At 36.0% G+C, this 20,163-nt stretch overlaps 1 protein-coding gene across 1 annotated transcript in view; it reads right to left on the bottom strand.

Annotated features, from left to right (window-relative positions):
- The window catches only part of LOC144958638 (uncharacterized), a 257,198-nt gene that overhangs the window by 148,889 nt on the left and 88,146 nt on the right, over positions 1–20,163 (bottom strand). The window contains exons 9-19 of the mRNA XM_078890740.1: positions 20,027–20,163; positions 18,468–18,530; positions 17,544–17,741; positions 16,658–16,811; positions 15,753–15,823; positions 14,495–14,616; positions 12,598–13,274; positions 10,168–11,930; positions 6,532–6,639; positions 4,084–4,263; positions 1,506–1,679 (exon numbers count right to left, since the gene is read on the bottom strand). The exon at positions 20,027–20,163 is cut by the window's right edge and continues 10 nt beyond it. Coding sequence (XP_078746866.1) covers positions 1,506–1,679; positions 4,084–4,263; positions 6,532–6,639; positions 10,168–11,930; positions 12,598–13,274; positions 14,495–14,616; positions 15,753–15,823; positions 16,658–16,811; positions 17,544–17,741; positions 18,468–18,530; positions 20,027–20,163 — 3,647 coding nt within the window. The remainder of the gene's footprint in view (positions 1–1,505; positions 1,680–4,083; positions 4,264–6,531; positions 6,640–10,167; positions 11,931–12,597; positions 13,275–14,494; positions 14,617–15,752; positions 15,824–16,657; positions 16,812–17,543; positions 17,742–18,467; positions 18,531–20,026) is intronic.

The raw sequence follows: 20,163 nt of genomic DNA on the forward strand, positions 1-20,163 counted from the left end.
ATTTACTACACTGCAATCTGGATACATCGACATTGCTTAAGTCAATTTTTTATTTCTTGGTCCGTCCCCTCCCCCTTCTTCCTATATAACACTAGTATATAAAAAGAAAAAAAAACACTCCACATAAGTCGATGTTGCTTAAGTCGATGTTCTTATCACTCATGACCACAATAAAATGACAAATAAACTTTAAACAAGTATTTCCATTGGTTAAAAAAGCTACCAGTAAGAATTTTCATTGGTTAAGAAGAATATCTGCTAATGATTGGCGCACACTGATGTGATGTAGAGCTTTGCCCGACGTCCGTGCTCAATGTACATAAGCAGAATCGAATAGGTTTGATTTACCAACCTCACATTTTACATTGTCGCAACTTCAAGTTCAAGATTTTTATATTATTATTTTTTTCTAATCCCAGGCCATCCTATCCAATGACCTTCTTAATTAGTATCAATTTTATCAAGAATTCAAGTCAAGTCTACAACTACAATGGCAAACAGAAGGGTTGACAACCCCTATCACTGAAAAGAAAGATCATAATTCATAAATGTAACAACAAGAGATGAAGTGAGTAGAAAAGTGCCAGCAGACAATAGAGAATAAACAATTTTTCGCGGCGGTGGTGGGGTTTGAACCTGCGACCTTATTGGTACGACAACTCCGCCTGGCAGGTGAGAGCGTGGCTCTACCGTGTGAGCTATCCACAAATACAAAAATATTCGTATCAAACCCAGGTCATTTCTAGAGCTCTCTCTCACCCACTTCTGGAGACCGCCGGTTCGCTCGCACACAACCATCGCGAAGTTACTTGACCAGCAGTTAAGCTTAATAGCCAATATTCTCAACACAAACATATAACATAGAAACGATTGAGACATTGAGTATGCTCCGGAATATGGGGTGAATTTTTAATTCAGAAAAGTGAGAGGAGCAGGCACTTATGTTGGTAACAACAAGAGATGAAGTGAGTAGAAAAGTGCCAGAAGACAATAGAGAATAAAAATTTATAAATAAATGTGAACTGTAGTCTGGATCCTCTATTCAAGGGGCTACTACAACGACCAAGAAGAAGAAGTTGTAACATTCATGCTCGTTCAAGACATGCAGGTTGCAAACCGGATGTCACACCAACAGACTACAAAGCAACACTGTGGGAGGGATGAAGGGAAGAAGGAGGGGGGGGCAATGATGATGTTGATATGTGGTTTAGTGGTATGACACTCGCTTTCGGATCGAAAGGTCCTGAGTTCGAGCCTCGCTCTGCGCATAGTTGAGTTCTTGGAAAAGGCTCTTTACTCACATTCTCTCGCTGTGCTCAGGTGTAAAATGATTACCTGCCCGTTAACAGTGTTGTCTGTCCGAAAAAAAAGTAATTTTTATATCGCCTAATAGGCGTCATGTCTCGTTCTACATGTTACGTGTTTCTGTAGGTCAGGGACCCCTTGTAAAGCGCTTTGAGCACAATAAGTGGATATCGCGCTATATAAAAGCTCCACCAACTGACCTTATAAGCATGGTAATGGGTATCCAAGTCACTGTGCAGAGCCTGTAAATCCTGGGACTTCTCAATGGCCGTGTCCAGCCATTGGTCACACTCCTCCAGGTGGAAATAGAGAGACTCCAGGTTGTTGCCCATCATGGTCAGTTTGCCCGTACGATTGTCCACTTCTGTGTTCACCTGGAGACATAGAGAAATAAAAAAGTCAAGATTCTCTCATTATCAATCAATCCCATCAGGAAAATTGTGACTGAATACTTTTATATTAAAAATTAAGCACTTCCCACGATTGTCCATTTAGGAAACAAAAATTTACTGAACTTTTAAAATAATTAATTATAATTCCCTTTATTCATCCCATAAGGGGACATTTGTCTCTAGGGTCTATTCCAAGGGAAGACGAATAACTCAGGCATCAGCTGCAGCGCTGCAAATAAAGCTAGGGCCAAGGTGACTTGCTCAAGGCCACACAGCACAGCGTGTATTCAAACTCTGTAGCTTTTGGGTACGAAGCAAAGGCCGTACCGCTGAGAAATGCAAACACATTGACCGACCCAGTGCTGATGGTGACAAAAAGGGAAAAAGGAGGAAAATTATGAATGGTTTTCTCTACGCCACAAGTTTACTTCACTAACCCCCCCCCCCCCCCAATTTTAGAGCCATTGAGATGATTAACTACTCTAGCTATCTTCTGGATAGTGGGGAAGCTGCATCACTTTGTTCCACCACACATGAAATCTCTCAAAGCCAGAAAATTTGATTGAGGAAAATGTCATTTTTTTTAAAGGAGGAAATTCCACCTCTGACACAAAAATCTCGGATTTCCGCGGATCGGAGGAAAACCATCAGCACTGGACCGACCCCTTTCTGAGTGCTAAAAACTCCAGCAAAAAAAAACACTATGTATTTACTTTTATTTTCTATTGAGTTTCCCACTTTGTAAACAGAAAGAAGGGGGGGGGGGGGATATCCTATAGAGCAATGGGAAAGAAAAGTGTGCTGTAAAAAATAAAAACTGGTTCCTATTTCATTGGAAGTGTAAAACCATCAGCACTGGACCGACCCCTTTCTGAGTACTTAACTCCAGTAAAACAACATTATGTATTTACTTTAATTTCCTATTTAGCAGGTTATTGGAAAATATAGATAATTCGAAGATGACGTCACTCAGGTCTTTGTTATTGTTTTTTGCCATCCGCGTTTGTGAGTAATGCTCACTGAGCTGTATTAACCTGGCTATAAACGTTCAAGGATACACACAGTTTTGTGTGTTGGTCCATTATACTTCCGGATGGCAATGTTATGAGCTTCTTAGTACTTAGCCAAGCGCATACTATTTTATACTGAGTGTTTATAACATACTGAATTCCATAAATATACGGAAAATTGACAACACCTTGGCACTTCCTGTCCAAACGGATCTAAGATGTCCTTCAGAGCCATGAGGCTCGGCTCATAGAGCCAGAATTTACCTCGATTTCTATAGCGTGATATGGACAATTGTAATTGCTTGCTACCCTTTTGATAAGACACTAAGTCTATTGCAAAGTACATCCTGCCAGATCTAACAAAACTAGCTACCCAATCAATCACTGCTGAGTGGAAAGGTGGCGGGGATGTCAGAAAATAATCTCAACTGCACCTGGGATTGATCTCGCTGCCTTTTGCGAACATAGCGAACACTCGACTGATCTATCGGGGATCCCTGCCCACCAAACTAAGGAGAGTGATATTTATTCCTGAAAATCCAAACCCTCTCACCTACCCTTTATGCACTGTATGGACGAACACTAAAAGCTTGGTTGTTACTGTTGGTAGAGACAGCATCAGTTCCAGTAAAATACTTAACCCACCTTTCAACTGCTCGATTGCCAACACACGAGTCACCATAAACAAGTTTTAGCCAATCATGAATGTTTACAAGTGCACATCTCTCTGCAGTAAGGAAATTTTTTTATTTTACAGGCAGCTGTGCAATGCATAATTCCTTTTAAGTGATTTTTTTCGACCAATATGTATGGAATAGGGGTTATTTCAAACAAGATAATTTAAAAACGAGAAATAGAAGCTAAATAAAATTTGGTGAACTAATGGAAGAATAAATTGCGCACATTTCAATCTAAAGTGTGTACTGGTACGTTTAACTGTCTCGAGTTCATATGCATGGAAATTCGAACAAATTTGTTCAATTTTCAATTAGGGTGAACTCGAGAGAGTTAATACAATCGTAAATTTCCGATAGGCTTCAAGACTTTTCAGCCAAGCCTAGTACGGCTATGTGGTCTAGTTGGTATGACACTCGCATTCGGATTGGAAGGTCCTGGGTTCAAGCCTCGTGCTTGGCGCATAATTGAGTCCTTGGAAAAGGCTCTTTACTCACATTCTCTCACCGTACTCAGGTGTAAAATGAGTACCAGGCCGTTAACAGCGTTGTCTTTGTCCGAAAAATTGTAATATCACCTAACAGGCGTCATGCACCGTCCTACATGTTAAATGTTGCTGTTGACCAGGGACCCCTTGTAAAGCGCTTTGAGCACATTTAGTGGATATTGCGCTATATAAAAGCTCAATTTAATTTACTTACCGAGTCGAATCTGACTTTCAGGTCAGCAGTGCTGGATCGAAGTTTCTGGAACTGCTGAGCAGATTCATCTTTGTCCTTAGCCTGGCCTTGACCTTGGCTGTGTTCCTGGAACAGTCTGTCCGCTTGGCTGACCACAGCCCTCACCTCCGGCTCTTTCAGGCTGACTTCCTGTCTCAAGGCCTGGGGTGAATGAAAAGATGGGAAATTTAATTAAATTAAATTAAACAATTAGTTGCAAGCTGTGTCGATGATCACATCTCAAAATTCGCATAATTGCGTTCGGTAATAAACAAAAAAATAAATATAACATCTTCAAAACAAACAAAAAAGAACAAAATACCAAAATGGAACGTTTCGGGCTCAAAACCCTTCTTCAGCCAACAACAAAAAAAAAACAAAAAAAAAACAATAAAGACATAAAAACATTGTTAAATTCCAGAAAGACGACAGAGGTATTTTGTATGTCCTCTCTGTAGAAAAATCTTGGACTTTCTAAGACTTTCTTAGTTGTAAATTCCCTCTTTTATTTCATAAGGAAATGACCTTAAATGGGAATACATATATATATATACTTATATATATATAATAATATGTAAAGAGCCCTTGTAGTGGAAGCTAGCGTAGCGGCCATTCCATTTCATGCCAATGTGTAGAGTGTGTAGATAATTTTTGAATCAGCAAACTGAAATCTCTGGACTCATGCTGCCTTAATTGCATTATGAACACTGTTAAAATTACTTGTATATTTTGTATCTCCATTCTGTGTGATTCATGCAGTAATCAAAAATTCAAAGAAGATTTTTTAAAAAACAACAACAACAAAAACCCTAGTATTTTAGAATTCCTGACACTTACTTCCATCCACTTTTCAATAGCAATTTTCACTCGCTTGCCAAAAGAACTTTAAAAAAAAATTAATTTAAAGTAATCACCAAAGCTAATGAAACATCTATTCCAAAGTGAATATGTACAATAGAATATGCCTGTCTCTTCCTGTGAAACAATATTATAACAGGATTCACAAAATTATAATTTCCCCTTCAGTTTTCCTCCAGTCTCTCTCTCTCTAGTACATCAATCTCTCTGAGTAACACTAGGGTAATTAAAACCTGATAAATAGGTACCTTTTATTTGGGGAAAACCTGCCATATACGGACACATTTTTAGGTAGCGGATTTGTTTCGCTTTTGTTTTCTGTTTTTTTTTTTTTTGGGGGGGGGGGGGGGGGGTGTTGTTTTTTTTTTTGTTTTTTTTTTTTTGGGGGGGGGGGGGGGGGGGGGGTAGAATTTTAATCTATTTTGTTAAATAAGTAGTCTTTTCTAATCTAAAGAAACGGGGAAAAAAGTGTGATGTAAAAAAAAAAATGGTTCCAATCTCATTGGAAGTGTAAAACCTCTCTTCCGGAGGACTGAATGTTAAATTAAAAGAAATTAAGGAGCAGGCACCAGTATAAGATAAAGATCTGACCAAGTGTCTATGAAAGGTGCCAGACAAAGCAAGAAAGAAAAAAAACATCCCAAAAAATCAAGTCTACCTGATGTGTTTTTTTCTTGTATCTTTCTTTCTTGCTTTGTCTGGCACCTTTCATAGACACTTGGTCAGATCTTTATCTTATACTGGTGCCTGCTCCTTAATTTCTTTAATTTAACATTCAGTCCTCCGGAAGAGTGGTTTTACACTTCCAATGAGATTTGAACCACTTTGGTCAGATCTTTTTCTTATACTGGTGCCTGCTCCTTAATTTATTTAATTTAATATGAGATGCATGTTGTTAATGATTGCTTTCAAACGTTGTAGACGGGAAATTTGGTTAATCGAGATAGATTTATGGCTGTAGAGATTTCCCAATTAGAGATGATACATTGTGTAACATGTCCTAATGTGTCAAAATGAGATTTGATTTTTTTTAAATGAGTGAAAAATATTATGTGATATGTGGACAGATTTGCTCTTGTCTTGTTAACTGTTATGATAATGATGATAACTGGAATGACATGTACATTCGGGTGTGTGTGTTTTGTGTGTGCGTGTGTGTGTGTGTATGTATGTGTGTGTATGTGCATTTGTGTGTGTGTGTATGATTGTGTGTTTGTGTGTGTGAATGAGTGTGATTGTATTTGTGTATGTGAATGAGCGTGATTGTGTGTTCGTGCGTGTGATTGTGTCTGTTTGTGTGTGTGTGAATAATAATAATAATACTAATAATAATAATAATAATAATAATAATAATAATAATAGTAATAATAATAATAATAATAATAATAATAATAATAATAATAATAATAATAATAATAATAATAATAATAATAATAATAATAATAAATCGCATTTATTACAGCGTTTTACCCCATCAAAAAAACCTGGGGTTGTTTTTTGAGGGAAGGACCTGCTCTCTTTTCTTCTAAATCTATGACAGACGAAAGTGAATAATCAAGAAGAACTACATACCTGACAATCCTCAACTTGCCTTTGAAGATGACCTAGTTTTTCACTGGGACGACCTTGAGACGCCAACGCCCTCTCGATGTCCGACAACCAATCAGATCGTTCCTTCACCTAAAAGACGTACAAGAACAGGCAAATGGCGGCTATATAAGGAACATGCATGCAAGATGCAATTCATTCAAGACTTCAGTGCTGACAGAAATTATCAGGTTTATGGGTCTATAATATGATAATAACATATATAAATAAATAAATGGATGAATGAATATAAATGAAAGAATAAATAAGCAAACAAAGCATGTGCACATCAATTCATTTCAGCATTTCAAAGTGCATCGGATACGGTGACAATATATTTGCTTTTAACTTTAATTTTATTTAATTTTCATGCGTCTTGAAATGGGCGTGTAGTGTGCAATTCAGAGTCAAACAAAAAAAAAGAGATAGTTATTCTATTAAAGTTGCATTTGAATAATAATAAAAAAAGTTTAAAGTACAGGAATACACCAAAATCCAGTTCAGATGTCATCTGCTTCACATTAAAAAAATTATTTTGTTATAATAAAAATAACAAATCTATATTACTATCTGTTACTTTTGTCCATTAATTTGTCATCTGTTATATTATAACAGCAAACACCAAATTGCATATACGCTGACTGGTTTGGTCTATATCAATTTTACAAATCTCAAATAAAAATTATTAAAAGATTGTGATACTTGTTTACCAAAAAAAAAAAAAGAAAAAAAAAAGCATTTTTTAAATTAAATAAATGGACAAAAATTCAAGACGAAAAAAAAACATTAAATAAGTAGACAAAAAGTCAATTTAAAAAAAAAAAAAATCACTTTTTGGATTTTGCAATTTTTACAATTAAGTTTTTTAAGGTTTGAAACGAGAGGGCCTGGATAAAGAAAGCAATCAAAGTCAGAATAAAAACCTTCAAATTTTAACAAATTGTCGATAGAGATATTTTTAATAAAAATGTCTTACATAACCCTATATGTGACCCATCGTCTCAAAACGGTATTATGTCAGAACAAACCAGATGCTTAAAAGCAGAATTTAATGTTAAAACTGGTCAATAGTATAAATTGTTGGCATTAGCACCCTAAAATATCTTTACCATTCTCCTCAATAAAACATGCAAACTCAACGCAAGTCTGATATTTCTGGCCATAAATGCAATTTTCAACATCTTTACCAACCCGACTTAATACCGTTTTGAGGCAGAAGGTCACATATCATTTTTCCACAAACTTAAAATATTTTCCAAATCAACTGCAGCAAATGATGAAAACAAACAAGCAACAGAGGGAAAACTTTATTTTTATCTTTGATAAACTCAAAATTCTCTCTAAACCAGTGCTGATGGTGACAATAGGAAGAAAAGTTGGAAAATTTTAAACATTTGCTTTAACTCTCTCCTTACCAGCATTTTCAGGATTTTCCCCAAAACTTCACACCCACCTAACACATAAATATAATTTTATCACTCAAACACAATAACAGTAAAATTCTTGCCATACATAATTTCTTTAGTAAAACATGCTCTACAACACACTGTTCATTTTCTTTAAATTTTATGATGTACAAAAGAAATTAGAATAAGAAAAATGTTGGTTGTATCGTAATGAATGTGACGATTTTCCTATAGGTGGTAAGGAGAGGGTTAAAGTCCCATTTTAATGGCATTAACCCCCATTTTTACAGCAATAGAGATAATTATTAAACAACCATAGAGTCCCATTTTAATGGCATTAACCCCCATTTTTACAGCAATAGAGATAATTATTAAACAACCATAGAGTCCCATTTTAATGGCATTAACCCCCATTTTTACAGCAATAGAGATAATTATTAAACAACCATAGAGTCCCATTTTAATGGCATTAACCCCCATTTTTACAGCAATAGAGATAATTATTAAACAACCATAGAGTCCCATTTTAATGGCATTAACCCCCATTTTTACAGCAATAGAGATAATTATTAAACAACCATAGAGTCCCATTTTAATGGCATTAACCCCATTTTTACAGCAATAGAGATAATTATTAAACAACCATAGAGTCCCATTTTAATGGCATTAACCCCATTTTTACAGCAATAGAGATAATTATTAAACAACCATAGAGTCCATTTTAATGGCATTAACCCCATTTTTACAGCAATAGAGATAATTATTAAACAACCATAGAGTCCCATTTTAATGGCATTAACCCCATTTTTACAGCAATAGAGATAATTATTAAACAACCATAGAGTCCCATTTTAATGGCATTAACCCCCATTTTTACAGCAATAGAGATAATTATTAAACAACCATAGAGTCCCATTTTAATGGCATTAACCCCCATTTTTACAGCAATAGAGATAATTATTAAACAACCATAGAGTCCCATTTTAATGGCATTAACCCCCATTTTTACAGCAATAGAGATAATTATTAAACAACCATAGAGTCCCATTTTAATGGCATTAACCCCCATTTTTACAGCAATAGAGATAATTATTAAACAACCATAGAGTCCCATTTTAATGGCATTAACCCCCATTTTTACAGCAATAGAGATAATTATTAAACAACCATAGAGTCCATTTTAATGGCATTAACCCCATTTTTACAGCAATAGAGATAATTATTAAACAACCATAGAGTCCCATTTTAATGGCATTAACCCCATTTTTACAGCAATAGAGATAATTATTAAACAACCATAGAGTCCCATTTTAATGGCATTAACCCCCATTTTTACAGCAATAGAGATAATTATTAAACAACCATAGAGTCCCATTTTAATGGCATTAACCCCCATTTTTACAGCAATAGAGATAATTATTAAACAACCATAGAGTCCCATTTTAATGGCATTAACCCCCATTTTTACAGCAATAGAGATAATTATTAAACAACCATAGAGTCCCATTTTAATGGCATTAACCCCCATTTTTACAGCAATAGAGATAATTATTAAACAACCATAGAGTCCCATTTTAATGGCATTAACCCCCATTTTTACAGCAATAGAGATAATTATTAAACAACCATAGAGTCCCATTTTAATGGCATTAACCCCCATTTTTACAGCAATAGAGATAATTATTAAACAACCATAGAGTCCCATTTTAATGGCATTAACCCCCATTTTTACAGCAATAGAGATAATTATTAAACAACCATAGAGTCCCATTTTAATGGCATTAACCCCCATTTTTACAGCAATAGAGATAATTATTAAACAACCATAGAGTCCCATTTAAATGACATTAACCCCCATTTTTACAGCAAGAGAGATAATTAAACTACCATAGATTGGCACTGACGTCTTCACCGATCGTTTACGGAAAGATTTGATGAAATGAGTCGTGAATGATAATTTCCCCAAAAAATTATTGGAAAAACGGGATATCGCAAAATTTCCCAAAAAGTTCAAAAAGGAAGAAATTCCTCTTCAATCTTTGTGAATCTGCAGAAACCCTTCAGCACAGCTAAATGTCATCAAACTTTTCAAAAGTCTTTCTTTTTTTTTAAAAAAAAAGATAAAAACAAATCTTGACAAATAGAACTACTTTACCTTTCATTCCTTAAAACAAATGTATTAGAGATAAAAAATGGTAATTAATGTTTATCTTACCTCCACTAAAGCTTCCACAACAGCTTCATCAGACACCAGAGTCACCTCCCCTGTTTCCGGATCCAACTTCACCTTGGAGCTCATGGTCAAGAAACCGTTAGCCAAACCGTCTCTCAACGACATCCGTAGTCCATTGGCTGCCACAAAGTCTGTTGTTCTCGGGTTTACTTTACCCGAGTCAATCAAATCCTTCAACGGACAGGAAGTGTCCACATATTTTTCAGCCTCAATATTTGGAGTTATCAGCCCCTGATCAATCGCTTCGGCGAGAGACATATTTTTCTTGGCAGTGTCACTATGATATTTCCCAGACTTGGGGTTGAATTTTCCTTTGTTTATCATCTCTCCAAGACTGACAACTTTCTCTGCTTCCTCGTCAACCAGGAAGACGAAATCTGGATTTTTAATTCCACGAGCTCTGGCTTCATCTACTGGAATTTTCTTCCCGGTATCAGGATCAACGAAATATCCAGACTTTGGATCTAAAGTTCCATGAGACATTTCCTGTTCCAAGGAGTTTTTATCGAAGGCAGAGTACAAAGCCATGGCTACAGAAGGCTCAACTTTTTCCATCTGCACCGCGAGATCAAGTGGAACAACGCCGACGGTCGATTCATCGGCATAGGCGACTTTTGGAATCCGCAAAGCTCTTAGCATAACAGCTTCTTCTACAGTAGCTAAGCCGGAAACATGAGGGATTTTCACTCCTTTTACCTCGGTGTCCATACATTCCCTCAGCATGGCCAAGCTCTCAGCAGCTTCCGTCATCTCCTCAGGCTTAATCTCTGCCAGGATCTGTCCGGAACTCTCCGCCTGCTTCACAGTCAGACGGTCTTTCCTGTCATTTCTGATAATTTTCCCAGAAGCTTTATCCAGCCGCCCCGTCTCCAATGCTTCAGCAAGGCTAACTATCTTATTAGAAGGCACGTCGAAGAAGAAAGTGGCTTCTGGGTCAAGGACGCCTGCATCCAAGGCTGCCTGCAAGGTCATGACCTGACCGCTATTCAGATCTGTCACTAAGCCCGTCTCGGGATCGAAACAGCCCGAGTTTATCAACTCTCCGAGGCTGCAGTCCTCGTACGCTTTGAGAATCGATTTGAGCGTGGAAGGATCTATGAGACCTCGAGCACAAGCTTCCTGTAAGGATATCTTCTCACCATCAATCATTTTATAAGTCGCATCGGCCAAATTCACAACACCAGCGTTAACGGCCTCTTCCAGCGATATTTTCTTGCCGGTCTCAGGATCCGTGACGGCCAGTGAATCCAAATCATCAATTTTTTCTCGTAACTTATCCATGAGGATTTCGTTTGGTTCCAGTTTTAACAGATGCCCGTTCACCAACGCTGGTTCGCCCGGTTTGAACGTTAATTTTTTCACTTTTAACTGCTGGACCGTCAGTGTATTTTCATTTTCCTTATCTCGTTTGGGGTCAAAAGGTCTTCCTTTGATATATCCACGGCGCATGGCCTCTTCCACAGGCATGACCTCTCCTGTGGCGGGATTTTTGTACGTCCCTTGTTTCGGATCGACAATTCCATCTTGTATAGCCCGCTTCAATGAGATCTCCCTACCAGTTGTCGGGTCTATCACACTGTCGATTTGGAACTGCGCATCTTCCAAGACAAGAGAGGTATAGCTTTTGTATAACGGATTGTCGTTGGTCTCATCTTCGAGCAACGACGGATCCGCCATGAGATATCCCATTTTAATGGCGTCCAAGAGAGATAACTCTTCTCCAGTGACAGGGTTTCGGAATTTTCCTGTGGGTTATCAGAAAAAAAAAAAATTAATTTGATGAAATGAGATCAATAAGCGGTGCTGATTCCTTAAACAATGTTAGAGGATTTTTAAAAATTGAATCTAAGTGATAAATAATAGATCATGGATGGTCGTTTTCTTTCAATAATTATTCGTCTTCGTTTATAATTTATTTATTTCTCTATTTCTCTATTTATTTTAAATAATTTTGATAATTTTCTTTCATTTTTTTTTAATGACTGCAAAATTTTTATCATTTCTAGGTCAATATCTATATATAGACTGAGATGTAAGCAGTACACATACAATGATAAACATGGAATTGAAATAAATAAATAAATAAATATATAAATATATAAATAAATAAATATATAAATAAATAAATAAATATATAAATAAATAAATATATATATAAATAAATAAATAGACAATTGAAGAAGAGGAAGAAGAAGAAGAAGAAGAAGAAGAAGAAGAAGAAGAAGAAGAAGAAGAAGAAGAAGAAGAAGAAGAAGAAGAAGAAGAAGAAGAAGAAGAAGAAGAAGAAGAAGACGAAGACGAAGACGAAGACGAAGAAGAAGAAGAAGAAGAAGAAGAAGAAGAAGAAGAAGAAGAAGAAGAAGAAGAAGAAGAAGAAGAAGAAGAAGAAACTGTGCTAGTTTTGACACCGACCAGTTCTAAGATCCAGTAGACCAGACGACATGGCTTCCTTGACACTGATTGTCTCCCCTGTCCTAGGATCAACAACTCCGTGGATATCATAAATTTTGGTCTCCAGGGCATTCTGAGGCGATGAGGGCATTTGGCCCCTCCTGCCAATGCCACCATCGACGAAGTCCTCCTCGTGTCCGTTTTCCATGAGGTGCCCGTTTGTGAGTGGCGGAGAGTCGTCTAAATACTCCACTGTTATCAAACCGCGTGCTATGGCTTCTGCTATAGGGATAGACTCTCCCGTGATCGGGTTGTTGTACGTTCCGGTCTCTTTGTCTAAAATGCCTTTGGCTAAGGCCTGAGCTAAACTCAGCTTCTGTTTGGTTTTGGGATCGACGACGCCCGCTATTAAGATACTTTTAGTCTCCGTCAGAGGAGAGGGCTGGGAAAGCGACGACGACGAGACTGATGACAACGATGATGGTAAGGCATTGACTCGAGATGCGGAGGATGCGTCTATGAAATCTTCATCGACAGGCGTACGGTTGGATAAAGACGAAGATGATTTTGCTTTCCTTTGTCTACTTGCTGACGATGAATCGCCGTCTCTATGCCGTTCGTGGATGTAAATTTCTGACTTGAAAGACGTCAGCTGAACTTGCTTGGTGACGCTATCGATGTCAAAGACTGGCATTACTCTGTGTGAAAAATTGAAAGGTAAATGTTCAAATTTTATTATTAACTGACCCTCATCTTGGCAAAAACTCTCAAACCTGGGACTTAGCAATTCCTTCAAACAAGTCCCAATATTGAGAGTTGTTTTGTTTTTTTTGTTTTTGTTTTTGTTTTTTTGCAAAGATGAGGTCATTTAAATCGATCAGTATTTGAAGGACGAGTTTTCTGGCCAAATTTTTACATACAAGTTGGGTTTTTTTTCAGAATACGGTAGTTAACTGGTTAACCCTCTCCTTACCAGCCATTTTCCGGATTTTCCCCAAAACTTCACACCCAACCTAGATACAAAAGTAGATTTATTTCACTCAAACACAAAATCTGTTAGTTCTTGCTATACATATTTTTTTCTGCTAAACGAGCTCTCCAACACAGTGTTAGTATACTTTAACTACAGCTAACATTTTTGTTCAAATATCATGATGTACAAAAGAAATCAGAATGAGAAAAATGTTGGCTGCATCGTAACGAATGTGACGATTTTCCTATGGGTGGTAAGGAAGGGTTTTAACTCTCTCGAGTTCACCCTCATTGAAAATAGAACAAATTTGTTCGATTTTCCATGCATATGAACTCGAGAGAGTTAAAAAAAAAAGGATTAATAAGTATGAACATTGACAAAGTACAACTCTACCGGTTTACCATGTTCAAGTGGCCAAGTGGTTAAGGCATTGATTGCACTGTGACCTGGAAGCCCATGGTTCGAGCCATGCATCAGGCACCTTTGTTTTTTTCCTTGGGCAAGATAATTAATCAATCCCATGTTTGCTTCCTTTGGATAACATGGGTGATTCCTGTTGACACCAGACATCTTGTTTGATGGATTATCTATACTCCTCCATGGAATGCCTAGGCGATGGTATCTAATTATGCTGTGGTGTAAGGCGTAATTTTTTTTTCTTTAATTCTCTCCTTACCAATCATTTTCAGTATTCTCCCAAAATGGCAGGCTTACCCAGCAAAAAAAAATGTTTTTTTAAAAACAAAAAAAAAAAGTTCTCTACAAAACAACTTTATGTTCTTATTGAATAAACAAAGATCATTCTTCAAAGTTTTGTGATGTAATGTATATTGTGTCGTAACAAATGGGACGATTTTGCTGTAGGTGGTAAGGAGAGGGTTAACAAGGAAGTGATGTAGATGATGGAGTATTCAAGAACGTTTTATAGACAAGAACCAGACCCACCTTTGGAAGTAAGCGTTTGAGGTATAAGTAGGTGGAGACAGGATATCCTGAAGTAACAAATTCTCTTCTTTCCTTTGGCTGTCTGAATCGTGGTGGAAGTGGTTGGAGTAGATTAAAAGTTCCTGTGAAAGACATCAAGATGATGATGTAGATGGTGATGATGATATAGATGATGATGATAATGATGATGATATAGATGATGATGATGACGATGATGATGATAATGATGATGATGTAGATGATAATGATGATGATGATGATGATGACGATGATGATGATAATGATGATGATGTAGATGATAATGATGATAATGATGATGATATAGATGATGATGATGATGATGATGATGATGATGATGATGATGATATAGATGATGATGATGATGATGATGATGATGATGATGATGATGATGATGATGATGATGATGATGATGATGATGATGATGATAATGATGATGATGATTAATGGTGATGATGTAGATAATGATAATGATGATGATGTAGATAATGATAATGATGATGATGATGATGTAGATAATAATAATGATGATGATGTAGATAATGATAATGATGATGATGTAGATGATGATGATGATGATGATGATGATGATGATGATGATGATGATGATGATGATGATGATGATGATGATATGATGATGATGTAGATGATGATGATGTTGATGATGATGATGATGATGATGATGATGATGATGATGATGATGATGATGATGATGTAGATGATGATGATGTGCAGACGATAGACCTGCCAACACTGTGAAAAATTCGTAAAAATCACATTTTGCTAATAAAATTTATTCAAAAAGAAATTCTAACTAAGCCAGATAAATAAACCTTATTCATAAAAAAATGTTACATCGATTAAAAGTCATCAAAACAAATAAATGTTAGGCTTGATAAAAGTTATTCAAAAACACATTCTATGCTGAATTAAACTTATTCATAACCAAAAGTAAATTTTATGCTTAAAAAAAAACTTATTCATAAATAAATATTATGCCATGACAGGGCTGATTCTTCCCAGAGACATCATCTCATTCATCTGTGGTGTTTCACTCATCTTGTTTTGTTGATAAAAGGGAAACCCGAAACGTTCATTTCATCTGTTTTTGTAATTAAATTGAAGCTTACATTCAACTTCACGTTATTATTTATTTCTTTGAGCTTCGAGCAGCAACATTTACACTACAGAGACAGATCGTAATTTTGAAGTTCCCAAGCACAAATCTATTGATACTTACGCTATACTGTCGTAAAATAGAAGAGGCAGTGGTCCATTTTTGGGTACAGGGATTGGTCAGATCAGAGGGACCTGCAACAGTCAGAGAGTATTTTTTAAAGAAAATCATTATTTAGAGTTTGAAACACGGGGAATTATACTTAACAAAATAATGTTATTTTAAAAAATAAATAAATTTCCCTTTATTCATCCCATAGGGGAAATTTGTCTCTAGGGTCTATTCCAAGGGAAGACTGGAATAACCCAGGCGTCAGCCCGCAGTGCAGTGCCGCAAATTGATCTAGGGCGAGGTAATTTGCTCAAGGCCACACAGCTCAGCAACGGATGATCGAACTTGGTACCTTTCGGGCTGCCCAATCAAATGACCAAATCTAAGAATTGGTCTTAAATATTATGTGAATAAATGAAAAAATAAAAAAAGAGAAGAAAAAAAATAACTTGAGATTTATAAAGGGCATTATCCACTAAACATGCTCAAAGCGCTTTACAAAGGGTCTCAGTCAACAGCAAAACATAACATGAGACATGATGTCCGTTTTTTTTTTTTCCAGACAGAGACACAACGTTGCTAATGGCCAGGTACTCATTTTGCACCTGAATACGGTGAGAGAAAGTGAGTAAACAGCCTTTTGCCAAGGACTCAACTATATGCCATTCAGGGTGGGGCTCAAACCCAGGCAGGCCCTTCCGATCCTAGGGCGAGTATCATACCACTAGACCACATATCCGCACAAATAGTACTTAAAACCAACATAATACCATTTTGTAATGGTAGGGCACAATTTTAATTAAAATTATACAGCAGTCATGGACAAAAGAAAACAAAAACAAAACAAAAACAAAAAAAAACAAACAAAAAAACAAAACCCAAAGGTTTAAAGATAATTCAGCAAATTAAAAACTCACCTGTTTTGGCTAGACTAACAAGTTTTCTTAAGGCAGCCATGTTGGCCTTGACCTGGTTATATTCAGGGTCAGGGTCACCCGCTGCCAAATCCCTGCACGTATCATTGGCGAGCTTCATGTACTCTGACTTTTGACTGGTGGATAAACCTTGAAACTGGTGAGGGTGAGAGGGAATGAAAGGGGAAATAACCTTTACAAATATTGTGTCAACAAGTCATTAAAATAAACCTTAAAACTGGTGAGGTGGGAGGGATGGAAAGGGGAAATAACCTTTACAAATATGCCTACAAGTCATTAAAATAAACCTTAAAACTGGTGAGGTGGGAGGGATGGAAAGGGGAAATAACCTTTACAAATATTGTGTCAACAAGTCATTAAAATAAACCTTAAAACTGGTGAGGTGGGAGGGATGGAAAGGGGAAATAACCTTTACAAATATATGAGGGATGGAAAGGGGAAATAACCTTTACAAATATATCAACAAGTCATCAAAATACTACAATAGGCAATCCATTAACGTTAAGACAAAGATAGAGAAGCTGCTGGAATTTAATGTCACCAAAAGTAATGAACTTATAGTAAATCTTCATTCAGAATCTTCAATGGTTCTTTCTTCTTCATTTCTTTCTTTCCTTTTTAAAAATATTTGAATTTGACGAATTAACTGATTTCAGTTAATTGACTGAGAATTTACAGGTCTATCATAAGGAAGAGAAAAATAAAAGTGAGATTTTCAAAGTGCAGTGAGAGAAAGTGATTAAAGAGCCATTTCCAAGGACTCAACTACGCATCTCTCAGAGATGGACTAGTAGAACGCCTGAACCCTCCAATCCATAGGCGAGTGTCCTACCTATCACAAGACCACACAGCTGCACAACACACTTACATCTTTTGGCTGAGTCTGTTCGACACAGTCTCCCAAGAATTGAATGAGGTGAGAGCGGAGGCGTGTAGCCACTGTGTTGTGATGGACTCGAACCTGTTCCCTCAGCGCGTCGATCTCCTCGAAGCACTTGGGATCAGGAGGAGGGATGGCGAGCACGATTGCTGGAACCTCAGTCTCCACACCGCTGGCCGTTCGAATCTGGGGTAAAAAAAGAAGAACAGTAATAATAATAATAATAATAATACATCTTTATTGTCCCCAAAAAAGTGGCAATTTGTCATTTGTTTACACATTCATAACAATACAATATTGACATAGACACACTCACACAAGATGCACACTAGTAACATAGTAGTTATCGTTAAAAAAAAAAATTAAAAAAAAAAAAAAGTTGAAATAAAAATTTAAAATATTCGAATACTGAACTGTTACTGGTGTAAGCATAAAACTTATTTTATGTTTTTTTTTATAATGGTTGCTGATTAAAAAACAAAAACAAAACAAACAAAATAACAAAAGAAATAAAAACAGTGGCATCAGTAAATGGTACAAAGAAATTGTAAATGTTGCTGATGGAAGCTCGAAGAAATAAATAACAATCTGAAATTGAATGCAAGCTTCAATTTAGCTTCAATTTTTTAGTGGCGTTGGTAAAATTAATTAATTGATGAAGACAACAATATTGATGATGATGATGATTTTGACAATGACAACATGTTAACAATGAAGATGATGACAATGACAATGATGATGATGATGATGATGATGATGATGATGATGATGATGATGACAATATTGATGATGATGATGATGACAATGATGACGATGATGATGATGATGATGACGACGACAATATTGATGATGATGATGATGATGATGATGATGATGATGATGATGATGATGATGATGATGATGATGACCTACCATCCACCTCTCCGAGTCCTCATTGTCCAACACCGTGACTTCCTGGTCTTTATCTAAGGAGACCTTTTCAACAACAAAAATTGTATTTTTAAATGACAAGATGAATGAGATAGCTAGACATAGCAAAGTAAATAAAACTATAAATATACAATATCATGTGAGAAAAACAAAACAAAAAACATTTTCAAATATCAGATCTGTTTAACCCTCTCCTTACCAACTACAGGAAAATCGTCACATTCGTTACGATACAACCAAGATTTTTCTTATTCAATTTTTTTTTCATAAAATTTTAAAGAAAATGAACAATGTGTTATTGTAGAGCAGGTTTTGCAAAAAAAATTATGTATCGCAAGAACTTTACTGCTATTGTGTTTGAGTGATAAAACAATATATTTTTGTGTTAGTTGAGTGTGAAGTTTTGGGGGAAATCCTGAAAATGGCTGGTAAGGAGAGAGTTAATTTGGATTTCAAACATTACTTGTGATGATCGTTCATTATATCTATTAATGTTAGTTATGCTGGGAAAGGATATTCGCACAAAAAAAATCCCCAAAAAAAACAACATTGTTTGCAGGTACCGTTTTTATATCCAAAGTTTTTATTTTGTATTTTATTTGGTGTTTGTTCATAATATTTGTATTGTCCGGTAATTATTCCATCAAGAAAAGGAATGATCTAGAATTTTGATTCTTTATAATGAAAATATGTAGTGTTTGAGAAGAATGGAAAAATTCTAAGTGTGGTAGGAAATGTCACGCACACACACCTACGAAACTTTCAGTACAGTATTGAACAAAAATGAAGATAAAGACTCCAAAAATTAATTCAAACATATTTTTCTTAAATAAAGAGAAAACTGGGCTACTTTTGAACGCACTTCCAGAATTGATTACTGGATTGATTTTGACCTGTTGATGGTGAACAATATTTTGTAAAGAATGTGCATGTTGCTTTTCTGTTTGAGTAAGAAATGTCTGTTTTTGTGATGGGTGTGTGTGAAGTTTTGGGGAAAATTCTGAAAATGGCTGGTAAGGAGAGGGTTAAATTAAAAAAAAAAACTAAACAAAACCAAAAAAATGCAAAAAAATTGAATATGTGTGAAAGCTTAAAATGTAATTCGCTCAGACAAAATTATGTGGATGATGATATAATGGAAAGGCAAAATTTCGATTATAAAAATGAATCTACTTTTTCAATTTAAAAGGAAAAAAAATTAACATTACGAACAGCACAAAATTAAATAACTCGTTAACATAAATAATTTGGCCATTTTATAACAGTTAGAACTTAATAATATATATGAGTAGTTATAAATTATAAAAAAAAAACTAAAAAAACCATGAAATAATAGTGCTCAACTTTTCGATAAAAGGAGCTTTTTATAAAACATTTCAAGTATAAACATGATCAACTTCTACAATATTGTTTTGAGCGTTAGTCTCATCGATCAGGAAGTTCCTGATGAGAGCTAACGCTCAAAACAATATAGTAGAAGTTGATCATGTTTATACTTGAAATGCTTCATATGAGTAGTTAGCTACAAGTTAACAACTTACATGTTTATGTGTGTAGCTGACCAGAGCCTTGGCTTTGACGGGCCAATCTGGTAACTGTTTGCGGTAGTGGACTGGGTGGACCTGTCGACTTTGTCTGGTCAGCCTTTCTAACCGGCCTTCGTAGTCCAACATTTGGT

Source organism: Berghia stephanieae, chromosome 13, assembly GCF_034508935.2.
Source record: "Berghia stephanieae isolate SIO BIC M18660-M18661 chromosome 13, UCSD_Bste_1.3, whole genome shotgun sequence".
Classification (NCBI taxonomy): Eukaryota; Metazoa; Mollusca; class Gastropoda; order Nudibranchia; family Aeolidiidae; genus Berghia; species Berghia stephanieae.